This window comes from Arachis hypogaea, chromosome 14, assembly GCF_003086295.3.
Source record: "Arachis hypogaea cultivar Tifrunner chromosome 14, arahy.Tifrunner.gnm2.J5K5, whole genome shotgun sequence".
NCBI classification, from domain to species: Eukaryota; Viridiplantae; Streptophyta; class Magnoliopsida; order Fabales; family Fabaceae; genus Arachis; species Arachis hypogaea.
This window is the reverse complement of record NC_092049.1, coordinates 141,229,693-141,247,315: the sequence shown is the minus strand read 5'-3', so window position 1 is coordinate 141,247,315 and position 17,623 is coordinate 141,229,693. Positions and strand designations below refer to the sequence as shown.

Below are 17,623 nucleotides of genomic sequence, written 5' to 3'. Positions count from 1 at the left end.
GATATTAAATTTACTGGTATGATTTATAATTGATGAGTTTGGAAAACTCTAAATTAATATTTATGATGATTAAACATTATTAAAAATAATTAATTACAAAATTATTAATCTGATTTTCATTTAACATATATTGATTAAATAATTTTGTTGTAAGTTTTAATATTGGGCCAAAATTCTGGTGCAAGCCCAATTACATTCAGCCTTTGGTTTTGATAATATATATATGATGAACATGGCTGAATTGATTCTTTATTTTACTTGGGCCAATTTAATCTATTATGGTTACAAGTCCAAGTTGAAAATGCTTTCCTATGTTCCAAAAATTCATCAGGAAAGTAAATGTTACTATTGGGCCAGAATTAAATGATTGAAACAACTAGCCCAATTTTAATTCCTCATGCATGATCCGAAACAAGTGGAAGAAGGAAAGCAAAATTGCTTCCAACGGATCCAAGCATTTCACCATGTGATGGATTCCAAATTCATTACATTGTCATTTATTGCATGGGAACTATGAGAGAGAAAGCAAGACAATTGATTTGATAGTAGCACTTATGACTACACGCTACTCAGCAAGGAAAGAATCATTTCATTTTATCTCTTTCTCTTTCCTAAATCAATGCTCTTCAAATTTCTCTCTTTTCTCTCTATTTGCTTCTCTTCTTCGGTTATTACACAGGAAATAATGGTAGCCATGGAAGCAAAAATGAGCTATCGAAAGGAAGAGAAAGCAAGTCTAAAGACCATCACAATGATGGCAAGAAAACATACTAAAATAAAAATGAGTTGTGGCTGAGATTTTCACCAAATGTGGTTAGATTTGGTGAGGTAATCTTGAGCTCTTCATGCTCAAAAAGGAAGAAGAAGATTCGACCAGCAAGGTGAGATTCTTGGAGGCATGGCTTGTCTTTGATTCTGCTCAACCACCACAAGAAGTAGCTAGAGTGACGAAGTGATGGAAGAGGCAGAGATTGAAGCAGATGAAGTCATCATCATCATGAAGCATCAAGGGCCAGAAATCCATCTTGGAGAGGAAGCCAAGGATGGAGAGCTCGGATTGATGAAGAGTGATGACCAAGGAAGGACTAGAGGTAATTGCATGTTGGGTTTTGCATGGTTATCTCTTCTCTCTCTGTGTGGCCGAACCGGTTATGTGTGAAGGAAAAGAAGTTAAGCTTGGGTTTTGGCTTCAAGTGTGGAGGCTTCCCTCTTCTATAAAAAGAGTGAACAACCACGCTTTGAAGCAAGGAGTTAGAAGTAAGCAGTGAGAGTGCAAGGCACATGATTCTCAGAGCTACCTAAGCTTACAGATTTTTTTCTCCTTCAATGTATTCTGTTTAGTATTTTTCTGTTTAATTTTGTCATGTCTTGAGTCTCATGGAGAAAAGGCAAACAGTGAGGTTTGTAATGAAAAAGTCATAGAGCGGAAAAAGGCAGAGAGTACAAAATTAAAAGAAAAAGCCATAGATGTCTTAGAGTTCCTTTGTTCATCTATGTTGTGTTTTATGATTCTGTGGGAATCTCCTTGTAAGTTGGGTTAGCACTTTACAGTTTGTAATCAGGTTGATTATAGTGAAATTCCATCATTGTTGTGATGGAGACTGGATGTAGGTTGCATTGCACTTAGCAGCCGAACCAGGATATATCTGGGTGTAATCTTTCTTCTCTCCTACTCCATTTCTGTTTTCTACTGCACAGGAGCAAAAACCAAAAATGTCTCGTGCCAAGTGACGAGACAAAATGAAAAAGTCTCGTGGCTAGGGACGAGCTAAAAACAGAAAAGTCTCCTCTGAGTTCAGCAAGTGTTAGTAAGCAAAAAGGGGGCTAAGATTCAACCCCCTTCTCTTAGCCACTGAAACCATCAATAATATATAATAAACTTTTAATGTAACAGAAGCTTTTAAATGTGATTTTTAGATTTTAAATAAAAAAAGATTGAGAACAAAATTTTTTTCAACCAATAATAATTAGACAATATTTCTCTTTTCTTTTAAATTTCTCTTTCTATTCCTTAATCTTTGCTTTTCACTATTTTATTAGTTAATTCTTGGATCGAAAAAAAAAGTTTGGTTATCTTCCAAATAAATTTTAAATATATATTTTTAATTTTTAGATGTGTGTAATTTTTGTTAACTAATTTTTATTATTTTTCTAACAATACTTTAAAAAAATGAAGCAATACTGTGAAATTTTAAAAATTACAACTAATAAAAGCATAGCGACTACTATCAAGATCTTTAAAATCAAATGGACTGCTAATGATATTTGAAGGATGTTAAAACTTTAGTCAAATAAACATAATTTCTCCTTCTTAGTCAAGAGGAACATAAAAAGTATCACTAGGTATATATGTCTTTGTCTTAGGACTAGAATTAGAGAAACTAAGGATTAGAGAAGTAGAAAAAAAATGGGATATATGATTGAGATTGTATTGAAGTTGAGAAGAATATTATATATATTTGAGGATGAGGAAAAAGATAAATTATGACTTAAAATGAACTAAGAACACAATTCCATTTACTTGAATTGAAAGAGAAAAATTACAAAATTGGAGGGGACCATGGCCATAGCTGATAGCTTCACCTTGATTACACCTCTCTATTCTTTAATCATAAGAATAATTGTCTATAAATGAGTGAGCATCATGCTGGACATACATATGACTTGGGATGCTAAAGGACAAGTTAAGATTGGTTAAGTCTAATATCAAGAGTTTAATAATATAGTAGTTAGTATAATATAATAAGAAAAAGTCTAGGCAGCAACTTTATGAAATTTTGGTCAGCATGTAACCAGCAGAGAAAGATGAACCATTGGATGAAATCTCACATCAATCTCACACCATTAACTCATTATTGATGACTATTTGATGGCTACTAATCACAAAAGTTGTTGGCCCCCTAGCATTGCTCATATAATAAAATGAAAAAATCTAGAGCCAGCAATTTTTTAAAAAGTTGGCCATCATTTAACCATTAAAAAAAAATTAAATGATCCCACACTATTAGATTTAATCTTACACCATTAAAAATATTATTAATGGTCAATTGATGATTACAAAATATAAAAATTGCTGCCCTAACACTCCTCTAATAAAATTGCTGGTGAAAGCAATTGTCATGACCAAGGTCTTTTTATAACAAATATATGTATCAATCATTCATCAAAGTATTGCAAGTAGCGAATAATATATTCCAAAGTCACCAAGCAAGTTCATGAATCAATCCACCAACTATTTCATCATTGATATCCACACTGCTTCACTGCTTCTTTGATTTCAATTGTTGTATACCACGTCACGGCCGATGATGGAGCGGCCGGGGTGGCGTCTTCCTCGTCGCCGGCCCCGTGGTTGTGGGCGACGTCATCCTTATCATCAGAAGGAGGCATGTATGATGTTTTTCTGAACTTTAGAGGCGAGGACACAAGGTTCTTATTCACAGATTATCTCTATCATGGTCTGGCCGATGTAAAAAAACTCCAAGTATTCAGGGATGATCCGGCTCTGGAACTAGGTGACGCAATTAAACCTACTCTGATGGAAGCCATTAAAAGATCTAGGATTCATATTGTTGTGATGAGTGAAAACTATGTATCTTCCTCATGGTGCCTCCTGGAACTAGAGCAGATGCTCAAGTACTCCAAAAACAATGGAAACGAACGATCCATGGTCCCAGTTTTTTATCACGTAAAGCCCGCAGAAGTGAGATATCAGATTAGCGCCAAATATAAGGAAGCCATGGAGAAACATGAAAAGAGAGAAGGCAAAGACAAGGGGGAAGCGTGGAAGTCTGCTCTATTTACAGTTTGCGACCTAAGTGGACAACACATTGTTGAGGAGCGAGATCAGTGAGTTCTTTTTAATTAATTACCAAATTAATTGAACTCATAATTTTTTATCATCTTAATGATTAATAAAAATTGAGACAACAAGTTTTATTATGTGTTTAATTTCTTTATATTAGGTCACTCTAAAATTTACAATGAATCCTGATAAAGTTTTTATTTTTATTAATTATTTGGTAGACATAATTTTTTCTAAAATAATAATTACATACAAAGATATTAATAGAGGAGTGCTAGGGGCCATTAATTTTTGTGATTTATAGTTATCAATAATGTTTTTAATTGTGTGAGATTTCATCCAATGGTGTGGAATTACTCATTTTTCTTTTACTAGTTACATACTGACCAAAATTTAATAAAGTTGCCGGCTCTAAACTTTTCTGATATTTAATATTGTGTGTTGTGATGTATAGTTATGAAACAGGGGTCATAGGCAAGATTGTTGAACAAGTGTCTGCAAAACTTCTAGAGATCAGGCAACAATTAAATAGATTTGATTCTCAATTTGGAGTGGTTGAATCACTTTTGAACCTTGAATCTTGTGATACTGTTGGTGTGGTGGGAATTTATGAAGATCCTAAAATAGGCAAAAGTTACATAAGAGTATTTGCTTTTGAGCTGTACTATAAGATCAAATATAAGTTCCAAGCAGCAGGTTTTCTTGTTGATGTTAGTGAACTTCTAAGGAAAACCACCGATGACGATCGCTTGGAAATTTTCCAAAAGGAGCTTCTTTCTGATATGGATGTGAAGACCATGCATGAGTTGAAGCATAAAAAGATGCTTCTGGTTCTGGAAGGGGTTGATAGTGAAGAGCATTTGGAGTTGCTAGTGGGAATGGGAATAAGTGATTGGTTTGGTGGTGGTAGTAGGATCCTCATAGCAACAGAAAACAGAAATCTCTTTCAGGATTGTCCTGCTGTGATGAATGGTGTTAAGCTTGAGAAACATTGCATACGTGAAGGTGAATTCGGGAAGGAAAAGATTGTGAAGGAGAAGAAGGTAGTGGGATTTGTGAAAGAATTCATCGGTGTAATTAATCAACTGAAGGAAGAAGATTCAAATAGGAGGAATGTTGTTTCAATTAGCGGCATGGGCGGGTCGGGCAAGACTACTCTTGCCCGAATGATCTATGACAGCAATGAGGTGAGGGAGGTATTCCCTTGTCGTGAATGGGTAACTGTTTCCAAACAGTGCATTGAAAAGGAAGTTTACAGAAACTGTGCATATCACTGAGTAACAAACCAGATAACAACAACAATGATCGCAGATTATTGTCCTTTCCCAGAAACGTAGGATCCTATGCCTGTTCAGTAGAGACATGTACGGAATCACCAACTCGATCACTATTCTTTTATGGAGATGCAAAGGGGTGGGCCCAACATATTTCAGAAAACCGCCGTGTTAAGGTGCTGTATTTTTCTCAACGAGTAAGTAATAGATCAAGAAGTGTCAAGTGTTTGGAAAGTTTGAGTTTGAGTTTGACACCCGACCTCATCAAGTACTTGAGAATGGACTTTGGTGACTCAGATGGGTTGCATAACTTTCCAAGTTTAGAAACATTACATATACTGCAGGACGCTTGGCCGTTAATTCCTTTTCATAGGATATCAATGTCACTGATTCATAGGCACATGCATAAGGTTTATGCTAATTAATTTCCTTTTCATGCAAGTTAATTCCTTTCTATGCTTTTGCTAAGATGAATCATTCTAGCATGTATGTATGTATTATCAATTCGTGCAGAACTCTCCTCCATAATTCATATCATTACAGGTGGTCCTGCAGTCTCACTGTATTGTAATGGAGTGTGATTCTCTTATATTGCATTGTTTTCCTTGAGCACATTTATATTATGATTCTCTATTACACTGAACATGACATATTTTCTTTCATGTTATAAATAAATATGATATGAGTTCAATTATTAGTGTATATCATTAAATATTCTCGATCATGTCTAACATTCAGAATCACTCCATCATATGTCTACTTTGATATATATCAGTTTTTCTTGATCCAATAAAACATATTGCTTTGTATTAGAATAATGACATAGCAAGATCCTCAGAATATCATTATTGAATGTAAGCCATCACACTAATCTATGACAGCAGTTTCTGATATAGCTAGCAAAGATCAGATATGAATATAGCCAAAAAGTTCATCCATTGCGAGTTAGCTCACCAAAATCCGATAAAGAACATGATGCTTGACTTCTTAGATGAACTATGACTAATGAGTATGATTGCATATAGAGTTGGTAGGTTCTCTAGATTTTCTCTATCACTAAATATGAGATGAGTATTTTATACTTTTAGTGTAGCGTTAAACACTAAACCCCTTCTATAATGGCTTAAGATTTAAAATCACTCATCATATGTCTATTTTGATATATATCAGTTCTTTTTTTTCACCCAAATAACCATATCACTCTATTAGGACAATGACATAGCAAGCATGTCAGAATATCATTATTGAAAATAAGCCATCACAATAATCTATTATAGTAGAATTTTTTTTTTTTGTGACTTAAAAGAAAAATAAACAAAAACTAAAAAAGAAAAAAAAACAAGAAACTGCTTAAGAAAGGCAGTCCCGCTGAATACTATTCTCAAACTCCTTCCAAGGCAATGGAAGCTCCATTTGGGGAGAAATAGTCCTCATTGCAGTCTTTGCCATGATGTCTGCTACTGTATTTGTCAAGATCAACCGAAGATCAGCATGCCATTTCCAAGACATGATATCTCGAATTTTTTTTTGGTGACTTAAAAGAAAAATTATAGCAGAATTTGGTATGCCTAACAAAGACATATATAAATATAAATTAAAAAAATTCATATTTTGTGTGACTGAACTCTCACCAAAATCTGAGAAAGACAGAGAAAGCCATGATCGATTTTTTTGATAAACTATGACTATGCACTATACAAAAAATATTTGTTGATCAGAAACATTTTATGATACTATGTGGCTCTCAATTAATTAAGCAATCTAAGAAAAATATGAGAAAGTCTCCAGAGTTAACAAATTCTAACAAATTTAGTCCGTATTTGGCCAATATTTAACTTTTAACATTATATTACTTTTGGATTTTATTTAGATTTATATATAAAAATATTAATACTCACTAATTAATAGTTCAAACTTCAAAGTCATTACAAATAAACAAACAAATCAATGAGTTATAACTCAAATTACACGGTCTTCTCATACTTATTTAAGAAGTCACGGAAAATTCAGGTCTCTCTATCTTCAATAAAAAAAGTCATTACAAACAAGCGTCTCATCGGTAATTGCTATCCCATATATTTATAATTTAAATCATGGATCATGGCTAACAGTCAGAAGCACTCCTTCATATCCCTATTCATTTTCAATATACGTTGATCTTATGGCAAATGCGTGATTAAAATAAATAAATAAGCAAACCCCACGATATTGCTCCTGATTAATGACAATGAGTCAATGACATAACAAGCAGTTAAGAATATCATAGCATTATAGCAATGAGGTCACTGTGTCTCTCTTAATTTATGTCTCACGTGCCAAACAAAGAACACGTCCCACTGTGTCTCTGTCTTTGACATACACAAACATCAACCAAACGGTGCCTTATGTATTGTCTTAAACCATCAAATTTATATTTTTAATTTATCATCTACTTAAAAAGTATTAAGAACTAATTATTGTAAATATCATGTAAACCAAACTTAATATAGACAAGTTATCAGAAATTGCACTAGCTTTCTCTTTTATAACTAATGCATCTTTTTCGGTTTCAATTATAACAAAGATTTTTTTTGGGATTTCTTTATTTTTAGATAAGATGTAAAGCTCATCCCATATACATTTCATACTCTATTTGATAATAGAAAATTGTATATTAATTTAGCCTACAAATAAATAGAAGGCCACAATGTGAATATCAAAATTTCTTGAATTCATGATGATGGGGGTGGAGCTTCAAATTCAATGCCTACATTTATCCAAATCCTCCTTGAGCTTTTCAATGGCCTTGCTCTTTCCTTGGATTGTTTCTAAGAGCCTCATGTTCTCTTCTTTGAGTGCCTCAAATTGACAAACTATACCTTCAATTTGAGCTTCAATTGTTTCATCACTTAACTCATACACACTCTCCACCACTCTAATCACACGCCACAAACTCACAACAATCAATAAACTACCTCCTTTTCTCTCAAGAAACACTTCCAAAAACAGAGCCACAATGGTCACAACTCCATCCATAACATACCCAAAATGCTTAAAGAATGAAGAGCCTAACCCCACTAACAAAGCCATAGACTTTATTGAAAGTAAACTAAGGATACTAATTCCAATCCAATGTAGACTAAGTTTTTCTACCTTGTTCACCCTTTGTTGATGACATGGTGAAACCAAAGATGAAGATAGCTCAAGAATTGTGATGATGAGGTCCACAATGAGCAATGAGATTGAAAACAAATGAACCCAATTTGATTGTAGGAAATTGGCCAAATGGTTCCTCCATGGTGCATTATTATTCATAACTTGTTGGTGTTGGGTTGATGATGATGATGTGGCGAAAACATGTAGCCACCTTTGCCTTCTTTGCCATGATCTTATTAGACTTTGGATTGATGAATCTAGGATTTGTATAGAAGATCCACTAGGAGGTTGTGTTTGATGGGTTTCAAATGAAACATTGATAGATTTCAAGTTATTCATTGGTGGATGGATATAAGAATTTAGGATTTGATGTAGCATGTAGCAAAATTTTAATATAGGAGTATATGTTAGTTAACTGTTACGTATTTCATAATGTTGTGTTCTTGAAGTGTAAGTTTGGTTTTTGAGGTTTATTTTGCATGCTTTAGCTTCAGGGTAACGTTGTACGGCTACATTTAATTGTTGTTACGATTTTTCTCAATGAGAAAGTTTATTAAATTTTTAGATATTATAATTTTAAAAGCTTAATCGACTTTATAAATTTTTTACTAGTTGGAACAATTTTACTATTTGTTCTGATTTTGAATTTTACATATTTAATTTATTCTTCAGATTTATGTAAAATCCAATTTTTTTTTCTAACTTGGATATCTTTTACTTAAGTTGGTGTGGTTTTACTTAAACAGTTAAACTATAGTTCAGGAGTTAATTAAATACAAAGCACAAATGTAAACAATAAAACAAACACGCATAGACTTCGAACATAACTTCGTATCCATTCATGAATTTAAATTTTGCACTACATATTAAAATAATTAAAATATTATTTATACTTATTTTATTTCTGATAAAAATAATAAATTGACGCATATTTCATGATTAAATGGGATGTAAAACATATATCGTGTGATGTTATATTTTATTTTGTTTAATAATAAAAATAAATTCGTTAAAAACTTAAGATGTACGAAATAGAAGTGAAAATAATCGTTGTGTTCGATCTCTAAAAAAGATTCTTGAGCAAACTTTTATGGTCTTTCCATTTTTTATTGGGCTTTTAGTTGGGTTTCAACCTAATATATATTTTATTTTCCAAAACTAGCCAATTAATATTTAAGCCTATTTAACCAATTTGGTTGACTTAGTCTCTAATAATGAAAACAAAAAACAAAAACACTATGGACCAAGCCCATAGTCTTTCTTTTTTTTTCCTTCTACTCCATTGGCACACAAACACTTCAATTCAGCAATACACACATATTATAATTATTACATATCACTCATGCCAATTGAAATGGGCCACAAAGTACAAACCTCATAGTAAATTATCCAGCGCACGATATTACACTTGACCAGCCACTGGAATCGTAGGACACTGGAATCGAAAAACCCTTCCCATGAATTCACCGGTAACTACCGCTGAAGAAGCGGATCAACTGCAACGAAGCAAAAAGAAACTCCGTAATGACAGAGGAGAATTTAAAGGGGAGACATCAAGGATAGCTAGAGAAGAGGAGTGGATGTGCGAGAAAACGTCTTTTGTGGGAACTAATGGCAAAAGAAGAACGTATGCCGATCTTGTTATGAATGGAAGTGCAGAACCAAGATCGGATGACGAAGAGTCTGACTCTGATAGGAGTTCATCAGATGATTCTGAAGAGGAAACGGAAGAGCAAATACCGATGGAAGAGCTTTTCAATATGAGCCAGATGCAAAGAGACGCTCTAAAGAAGGAGAGAAAGGAGGCCAACCGTCAACCATCAATTTCTGTTGAAAGACTCCCTAACGGCACCATCAGTATTACAGTTAATAAAACAGAGAAGAAAAGGTTAGAGAAGCCTTGGAAACACACGTTGATAGTGAAACTCCTGGGGAGGCAGATTACGTATGGAGTGCTGAAAAGAAGGTTAGACACCATGTGGGCCAAGTCAGGAGGCATGGACCTCATCGATGTTGGTAATGACTTCTATGTGGTGAGATTGTTTAATGAAGAAGATTACTGGCATGTGATGGAAGGAGGTCCCTGGCTACTTTTCGATCATTATCTAACGATAAGAAGTTGGACCCCAGACTTCAACCCCTTCGGAACTACCATCAATAAGGTGGCAGCTTGGATTAGGCTCCCAGACCTTCCCATTGAATACTACGACAAGCGTTTCCTGGGGACAGTAGGTGATCAGATTGGTAAGACGCTTAAAGTCGACATGAACACAGCGAATCAATCCCGGGGTAAGTTCGCGAGACTCTGTGTTGAACTAGACTTGAGCAAGCCCTTGGAAGCCTCCTACTTGGTGAATGGAAAAAGATTCTACATAGAATATGAGGGCCTGCATATGGTATGCTTCAGTTGTGGAAGGTTTGGCCATGTGAGTGATAGTTGCATGGCTAATACCAATCAAGAAGGTAAGGGAGGAAAGGCTAAAGAAGTGCAGCATCAAGAAGCAGAAAAGAATACTCCGACGGAAGAGATGCAGGCTGATCCTATGAACAAAGAAGGAGGGAAATGTAACGACAAGGGTAAAGAAGTCATTGTAACAAGCCAAAATTTTGGTGTATGGATGATAGTACAAAAGCAGAAAAGGACAAGAAGAACACCCACTAATAAGGACACCTCCAACATAAGTAGTGGGTCGAAGCATAAAAGCGAAAGAGACAAAATAGAGGCAGTGGAGGAAAAAGGAAGGTACGAGATTCTGGCAGAAAAGGACAAAGGGGACCAACCAATGCATGATCAAGGCAGTCTTCAGAAAAACAATGTGTCCCCTGTTAGGAAGCAGGCTGAGATTGTTTCGAAGGAATTTCTAACAGGTTCCCAAATGAGAAAGGCCAAGGCTACCACTTCAGTGCAGATCAATGATGAATATCCTTCTGACCATCCAAACCTAGCCCAATCATCCAAACGCAAACCCCAAAGCCCAACTTATTCACAACAACACCACCAAGCTACTCCAGCCTCATCACAGCCAACCCCTCAACTGTCCCTAAGACAGCCCATGACCCATCAAGCCCATATTATAGCCCCCATTTCTGACCCTACCCCCAGCCCAATCTTATCGCATGTGTCTCAATCTTTAGAGACATCTGACACTCATATGGTGTTGGAGACCCAAGTGGACCTTTGTATGGATCCAAAACCCCCAGACCCAAGGCAACCTTTCCTTTCGGGCTCGGATCTGGACGAAGTCATGGCCGAAGGGACTACGACAATAGTGGAATGGGGAAAAAGAGAAGCCCCGAAGGGGAACGATGTGCACATGGCCTAGTTGGGCCAATCATGGTTTAACTTGTCTCTGAATTTTGGATCCTTGAAGCTTTGGGCTTCTTTAAAAATAAGTCTTAATGATCATTTTTTCTTGGAATGCTAGAGGGGCTGCTGGCCCAAGCTTTGCAAAAACATTAAAGGAATATACTCAGCAATTTAAACCTGACTTGGTTGCGATTCAGGAGACCAAGTGTGGCGGAGAAGTAGCAAAGAGATCTATTCAGAATTGTGGCTTCAATTTTCATCTGACGGTGGATGCCCAAGGCTTCTCTGGAGGGATCTGGCTTTTGTGGAATAACCCAAATTTTCACATTCAAGAAATTAGCAGGCATAACCAAGCCTTGCACGTTCAGATTGAGAATGGTATGGAGCATTGGAATCTAACCGTGGTATACGCTAGTCCTCAGGAGACCAAGAGAAGAGAAATTAGGAGCTTCATTAGCGACATTGCAGACACAGTCCAAGGCCCCTGGTTACTTTGTGGAGACTTCAATGATATTGGAAGAATAGATGAGAAAAAGGGTGGGGCTCCTCCAGATAAAGCTCAAATTAGGAGGTTTACAGAGTGGATTGACCGTTGCAGTCTTATTGATTTGGGTTTTAATGGCACAAAATTTACTTGGAGAGGACCAGTTTGGCAAAATGGGGAGCGTATTTTCAAACGTCTGGACAGAGCTTTGTGCAATGTGGATTGGAGACTCAGATTCCAGGAAGCGGTGGTAGATACTTTGCCAAGGGTTAGGTCGGATCATCACCCTATCCTCATTAAATGCAAAGGTACGCACAATCACCCTAGGGAAAAACCATTCAGATTTGAGTTTATGTGGATGCAACACCATGACTTCCAACCCTTTATTAGACAAGCCTGGCTCGGCAACCACCATTTGACTAGTGCCATCAGCTCTTTTGTGGAAAAAATTAAATTGTGGAATCGGGATAATTTTGGGCATCTGTTTAAGCAAAAAAGAACCATCTTGAACAGGCTTCGAGGCATCCAAAACTCACCCAGATATGGGAAGAGTGAATTTTTGGATAGTTTGGAGGAAAGGCTCAATGGCGAGCTAGAAGCTATTCTTGATAGGGAGCAAACGTTTTGGCTCCAAAAATCGAGGGAGAACTGGATTGTGGAAGGGGACCGCAACACGCGATATTACCACACCAAAACCATCATTAGGAGGAGGAGGAACAAGATTTTAAAGCTGAGGGATGATAGTGGGGTCTGGATGGAAGACCACGAAGCTCTAAAAAGTCATGTTTGTCAGTATTTCCAAAACCTTTTCCAGGACAAATACCCTAGAAGAAATAGTGTGATCAACACCACAACCTTCTACCCCCCGATGGAAGATGGGGAGATACACAACCTGAGTCAATTCGTCAACAAAAAGGAAATTGAGGATGCAATTTTTGCTATGGGATCCCTCAAAGCTCCCGGAGATGATGGACTCCCGGCAGGATTCTTTAAAGAAAATTGGCAGGTAGTTGGAAGCAGTGTCATTAATTTTGTATTGGACTCATGGAGGAACCCAAGCGGCATCAAGGATGTGAATAACACTCTCCTGACTCTCATTCCTAAAGTGGACCACCCTGAGTTTGTGAATCAATTTCGCCCAATCTCTCTTTGTAATGTATCTTACAAGACCATAACAAAGATTTTGGCTAATAGGATCAAAACCACCTTGAATAACCGTATATCTCCTGCTCAGTCTAGCTTTATCCCGGGTAGAAAAATTCAAGATAACATTATTATCGCACATGAGATCATCCATTCGATGAGGAAGTCAGCAGCTAAGCATGGGCACATGGCGATCAAAATTGACCTAGAAAAGGCCTATGATAGACTTAGTTGGAACTTCATTGAGAGATGTCTTCAAGATTACTCAATACCTCCAGAGCTTATCAGTGTCATTATGAATTGCATTAGGTCGACCAGCTTTCAAGTTTTGTGGAATGGGGAAAAAACTAATGTCTTCTCTCCAACTTGCGGCATCCGCCAAGGTGACCCTCTTTCACCATATATCTTTGTCATATGTATCGATAGGCTGTCTCATCTGATTGAGGACATGGTAAATGAGGGGCAGTGGATTCCTTTCCGTGTTGGGAGAAACGGACCTCTTATATCCCACTTGATGTTTGCCGATGACATCATGTTGTTTGCTGAAGCTTCTCAGGGACAAATTCGTAACATCAAGAAATGTCTTGAAATTTTTTGTGAGGCCTCGGGTCAAGTGATCAATGCCCAGAAAACACAAATCTTCTTCTCAAAAAAGGTGAATAATGAGTGTAGAGAAATGATTGTTAAAGAGGCAGGCTATAAAGAAACAAAAGAGATTGGAAGGTATTTGGGATCTTATATTGTGGAGGGACGGGATAGCAAGAGAAATTATGGGCACATTCTAGACAAGGTGAAGAATAAACTCAAGGGATGGAAGCAGAAAAGCTTGTCCATAGCGGGAAGGGTAGTGCTAGCTCAATCTTCTATTGGCCCGATTGCCAATTTTGCGATGCAACACAGCAAATTGCCAAAAGGCATTTGCAGCAAAGTGGAGAAAGCTCAACGTAATTTTGTTTGGGGTTCGGACGAAAATCACCGCAGGGTGCATCTCATTAGTTGGGAAACCCTCTGTCTCCCGAAGGATGCTGGAGGCTTGGGGTTCAAAAGGCTGGAAGTGATGAATCAAGCCTTCTTGTTTAAAATTTGTTGGAATTTGAACGAAGATCCTGACACTTTGTGGGCGAGGGTGTTATGGTATAAGTATTGTAATGGGGACACTAATAGACCTCATAACCCTACAGTGGGATGCTCCAACCTTTGGAGAGCTTTGCAGCAAGTATGGCCAACCTTTGAGGAGAATATTGTTCACAGAATTGGCAACGGGGAAAATACCAAATTTTGGAAGGATAAATGGCTTAACATGGATGGGTGCCTTGCGGACCATATTAGGCCTAACGTGCAAATTGAAGATATGGATGCAAGTGCCCAGAATTATGTGAACTCAGAGGGAGAATGGAACTTGGAGGTGCTCAACTCTGTAATTGAGACAGAGTGCATTCCCTTAATTAAAGCCATCCCTGCCCCTAGACCCTCAGATCCTCCTGATAGCAGAGCATGGAAGAATTCCTCAGATGGAAGATTCTCAGTTAGAGAAGCTTATAAAGCTATTATCCAACCTCCTATTGGTACCAGCAATGTGTGGAAGAAGATTTGGAAATGGCACGGCCCTCAAAGAATAAAAATATTCATGTGGCAAGCCATACATGGTAGATTGATCACTAACTACAGAAGGAGTAAATGGTATGGGACTTCCCCCCTCTGCCATTATTGCACAAATCAAGTTGAAGACACTATGCATGTTTTGAGAGATTGCGAGGGGGCAAAGGTTATCTGGAAAAAGCTGGTTAGAAGCGAGTTAGCGTTGGAGTTCTTTTCCATTCCAACGTCTGATTGGTTCCATGAGTGTTTGAACAAGGATTGGGGTTGCTCGATTCAAGCGGAATGGATTAGTATCTATATGGTTGCTTGTTGGAGGATTTGGAATTGGAGAAATATGGAAATATTCCAAAGATCCTTCAAGAGACCAGTGGTAGCGTACAATCTTATTCAGGATTATGTTAACACCATTCAAAAAGCCTTTGAGAAGTATCTCGTTGGGACCAATACTCACAGGAGAATGACTATCAGTATCAAGTGGCAACCCCCACAAAGTAATTGGATTAAAATTAACACAGATGGGGCAGTAAAAGATAATCCAAGGAGGGCGGGATGCGGTGGTATTCTAAGAAATAGTGAAGGAAGATGGATCATGGGTTTTTCCAGAAATCTGGGTGTCTGTTCCGCACACCTTGCTGAGCTTTGGGGGGTATACACCGGCCTGGAAATAGCCTGGACGATGGGGTTCAGAAGAATTTGGCTTGATTGTGACTCAAGTGCAGTAGTAAACAGTGTCAAAAATCCTTCCTTGAAGAGGAATTCTGGGTCGGTCCTCTACTACAGGATCAGCGAGCTCCTTGACAGGGGTTGGCAAGTTAGGATTGAGCACGTTTATCGCGAAGCAAACGGTTGTGCAGATTTTCTCGCCAATCTTGGAGCGGCACAAGAACAAAGCCTCATGGTATGGAATTCCCCTCCTCCAGGGAGCGATCTTTGGGTACTTAGTGATATTACTGGCACCTCTTGGCCCAGAATGATTAATTTAGTGTAGTTCCTTTTGTTGTTTGGGCTTCTGGCCCCTTACCTTAACCAAAAAAAAAAATAATTATTACATCATTTCAGAATCCTTCACCGCCAATGCTACTGTGCTGATCTTCCCTCCCTCATGTTTTAATTTCACACACTTTATTTCAATTAATTTTACTATTCTTCTTCTATTCCAACTCTATTATACCCTATTTAGTATATTCTCTTATGTTGACTTTCAAAACTCCACTAAAGTAGTCTAAATTTATAAAAAAAAAATCACCTTTAATTCAATTAAGATGACTCTTTAATTTGATAATTACTTATATTTTTAATTTTTATCTTATTTATAGTGATAAGTATTAATAAATTTAAAAATTTAGAATTAGAATAAAATAAAATTTAAAATTTTTGGATATATAAAAATAGAATTTGAAATTTTTGGGTATATAGGTTATATTATATTAATTGATGTTAAGATTAATTTATTAGAATTATTATTGTTATGTTTGTGATATTAGATTCTCAAAGAAATCATTCTTTTTACTTATTGGAATCTGTGGAGTAAAATTTTTTCTCTTGGATTTTAGTCTGAGTAAATTTTGTATCCGTAGTTAAATTTTAGCATTGTATCATTTTTATAATTATTAAAAATAATTTTAAAATTTATTATTTAATTATTTACTAACTTATTTGTCAACATGATGTTTATGTTAAATATTTTACGAAAAAAATTTCACTTGAGACATAATATTTTGTGTTGAAATTAATAAAAGGAAAAAAACTCTAAACAGCCTCTGACAATTACCTCAAAAGACAACGAGGCCCTTAACAAAAAAAAAATCCAACCCAACCTCTGACAACTACTTCAGAAGGACAACGAGACCCTTATGCAAAAAAAAAGTCAATGTTATTTTTTTTAGCACAAGAGCTAACCAGTCCCAAAAAAAAATCAGGGACCGAGTTGGTTATTTTCTTTTGGGACCTCGTTGTCCTTTCGAGGTAATTGTCAGGGGCCGGGTGGAGTATTCACTCTTACTAAAATTGTCATTTGAGAATTAAATTATAAAGTAAATATTATCTTGCATATACACTTTGAATCTAAAGTTAGTATTCTGAATTGATAATGCATTTATTGATTTGTTTGACAACTTTAGTTTGATCATGATTCGTATGTCAAAATATTTTGGAAGGCTCTATGACAGAAATTGCAGCTAGCGGCAGTAAGCGCTAGACTTGGTGCACCCATGTCAATATATAATTGTACTTTTACGTACATATGAATGAAAAATGGTACTTGTCTGTTTCATATCCACAAAATCAGTAGAGCATATTTGTTTCAGAATTCACACAAAGAAAAACAATCTAAGTGTGATTTCTGTCTGTTATTTTGACTTTTTTGAATTAGATAACCTTTCGTTTATATTTATATAAAATAAGAAAGTTCGTTTGAATATTTGATGTATATAAATAATTATCATTATGTTTGACTATATTTTTAACGCTATTATTAAAGTGAATTTATTTTGACTAAAAATTAATTATTTATACAATTGTTTCTCGTGGGATTATGAATGCTCTATTTACTCATTGAGTTGCAAAACTCATTCTATTATTCTTTCATTTTTTTGAGATATGGGCCTTGATCCTAATCCAACTTTATCCGTTCTGCTCTAGTTTTGTTTGTGTTGGTGAGCTCTTTACTATTCAATGGCTTAATGTTTTGTGTAAATAGTTTTAAACTGCTCCAAGTGACACAAGTAGGATCCGACTTTAGTGACTTGAATATGTTGCTTTGTAAATATTCTAGTAGATGAAACTAATAGACCATGCTTTGCTGTAAATATTAAAGTCAAATTTTCTGTAAATATGCTGAGTATGTTTTAAATATGATGCTGAGAATGTATTGCCTT

At 36.2% G+C, this 17,623-nt stretch overlaps 2 protein-coding genes across 2 annotated transcripts; one reads left to right on the top strand and one right to left on the bottom strand.

Annotated features, from left to right (window-relative positions):
• The first annotated feature begins 3,087 nt into the window (after positions 1-3,087).
• Positions 3,088-5,722, top strand: LOC112798093 (TMV resistance protein N-like). Its single transcript, XM_025841264.3, has 2 exons — positions 3,088-3,849; positions 4,260-5,722. The coding sequence occupies exons 1-2, from the start codon at positions 3,389-3,391 to the stop codon at positions 5,080-5,082; spliced, it is 1,284 nt and encodes a 427-aa protein (XP_025697049.1). The 5' UTR covers positions 3,088-3,388; the 3' UTR covers positions 5,083-5,722.
• Positions 5,723-7,698: 1,976 nt separating this feature from the next.
• Positions 7,699-8,647, bottom strand: LOC140178912 (uncharacterized). Its single transcript, XM_072216139.1, has one exon. The coding sequence runs from the start codon at positions 8,590-8,592 to the stop codon at positions 7,819-7,821; it is 774 nt and encodes a 257-aa protein (XP_072072240.1). The 5' UTR covers positions 8,593-8,647; the 3' UTR covers positions 7,699-7,818.
• Between the last annotated feature and the right edge of the window lie 8,976 nt (positions 8,648-17,623).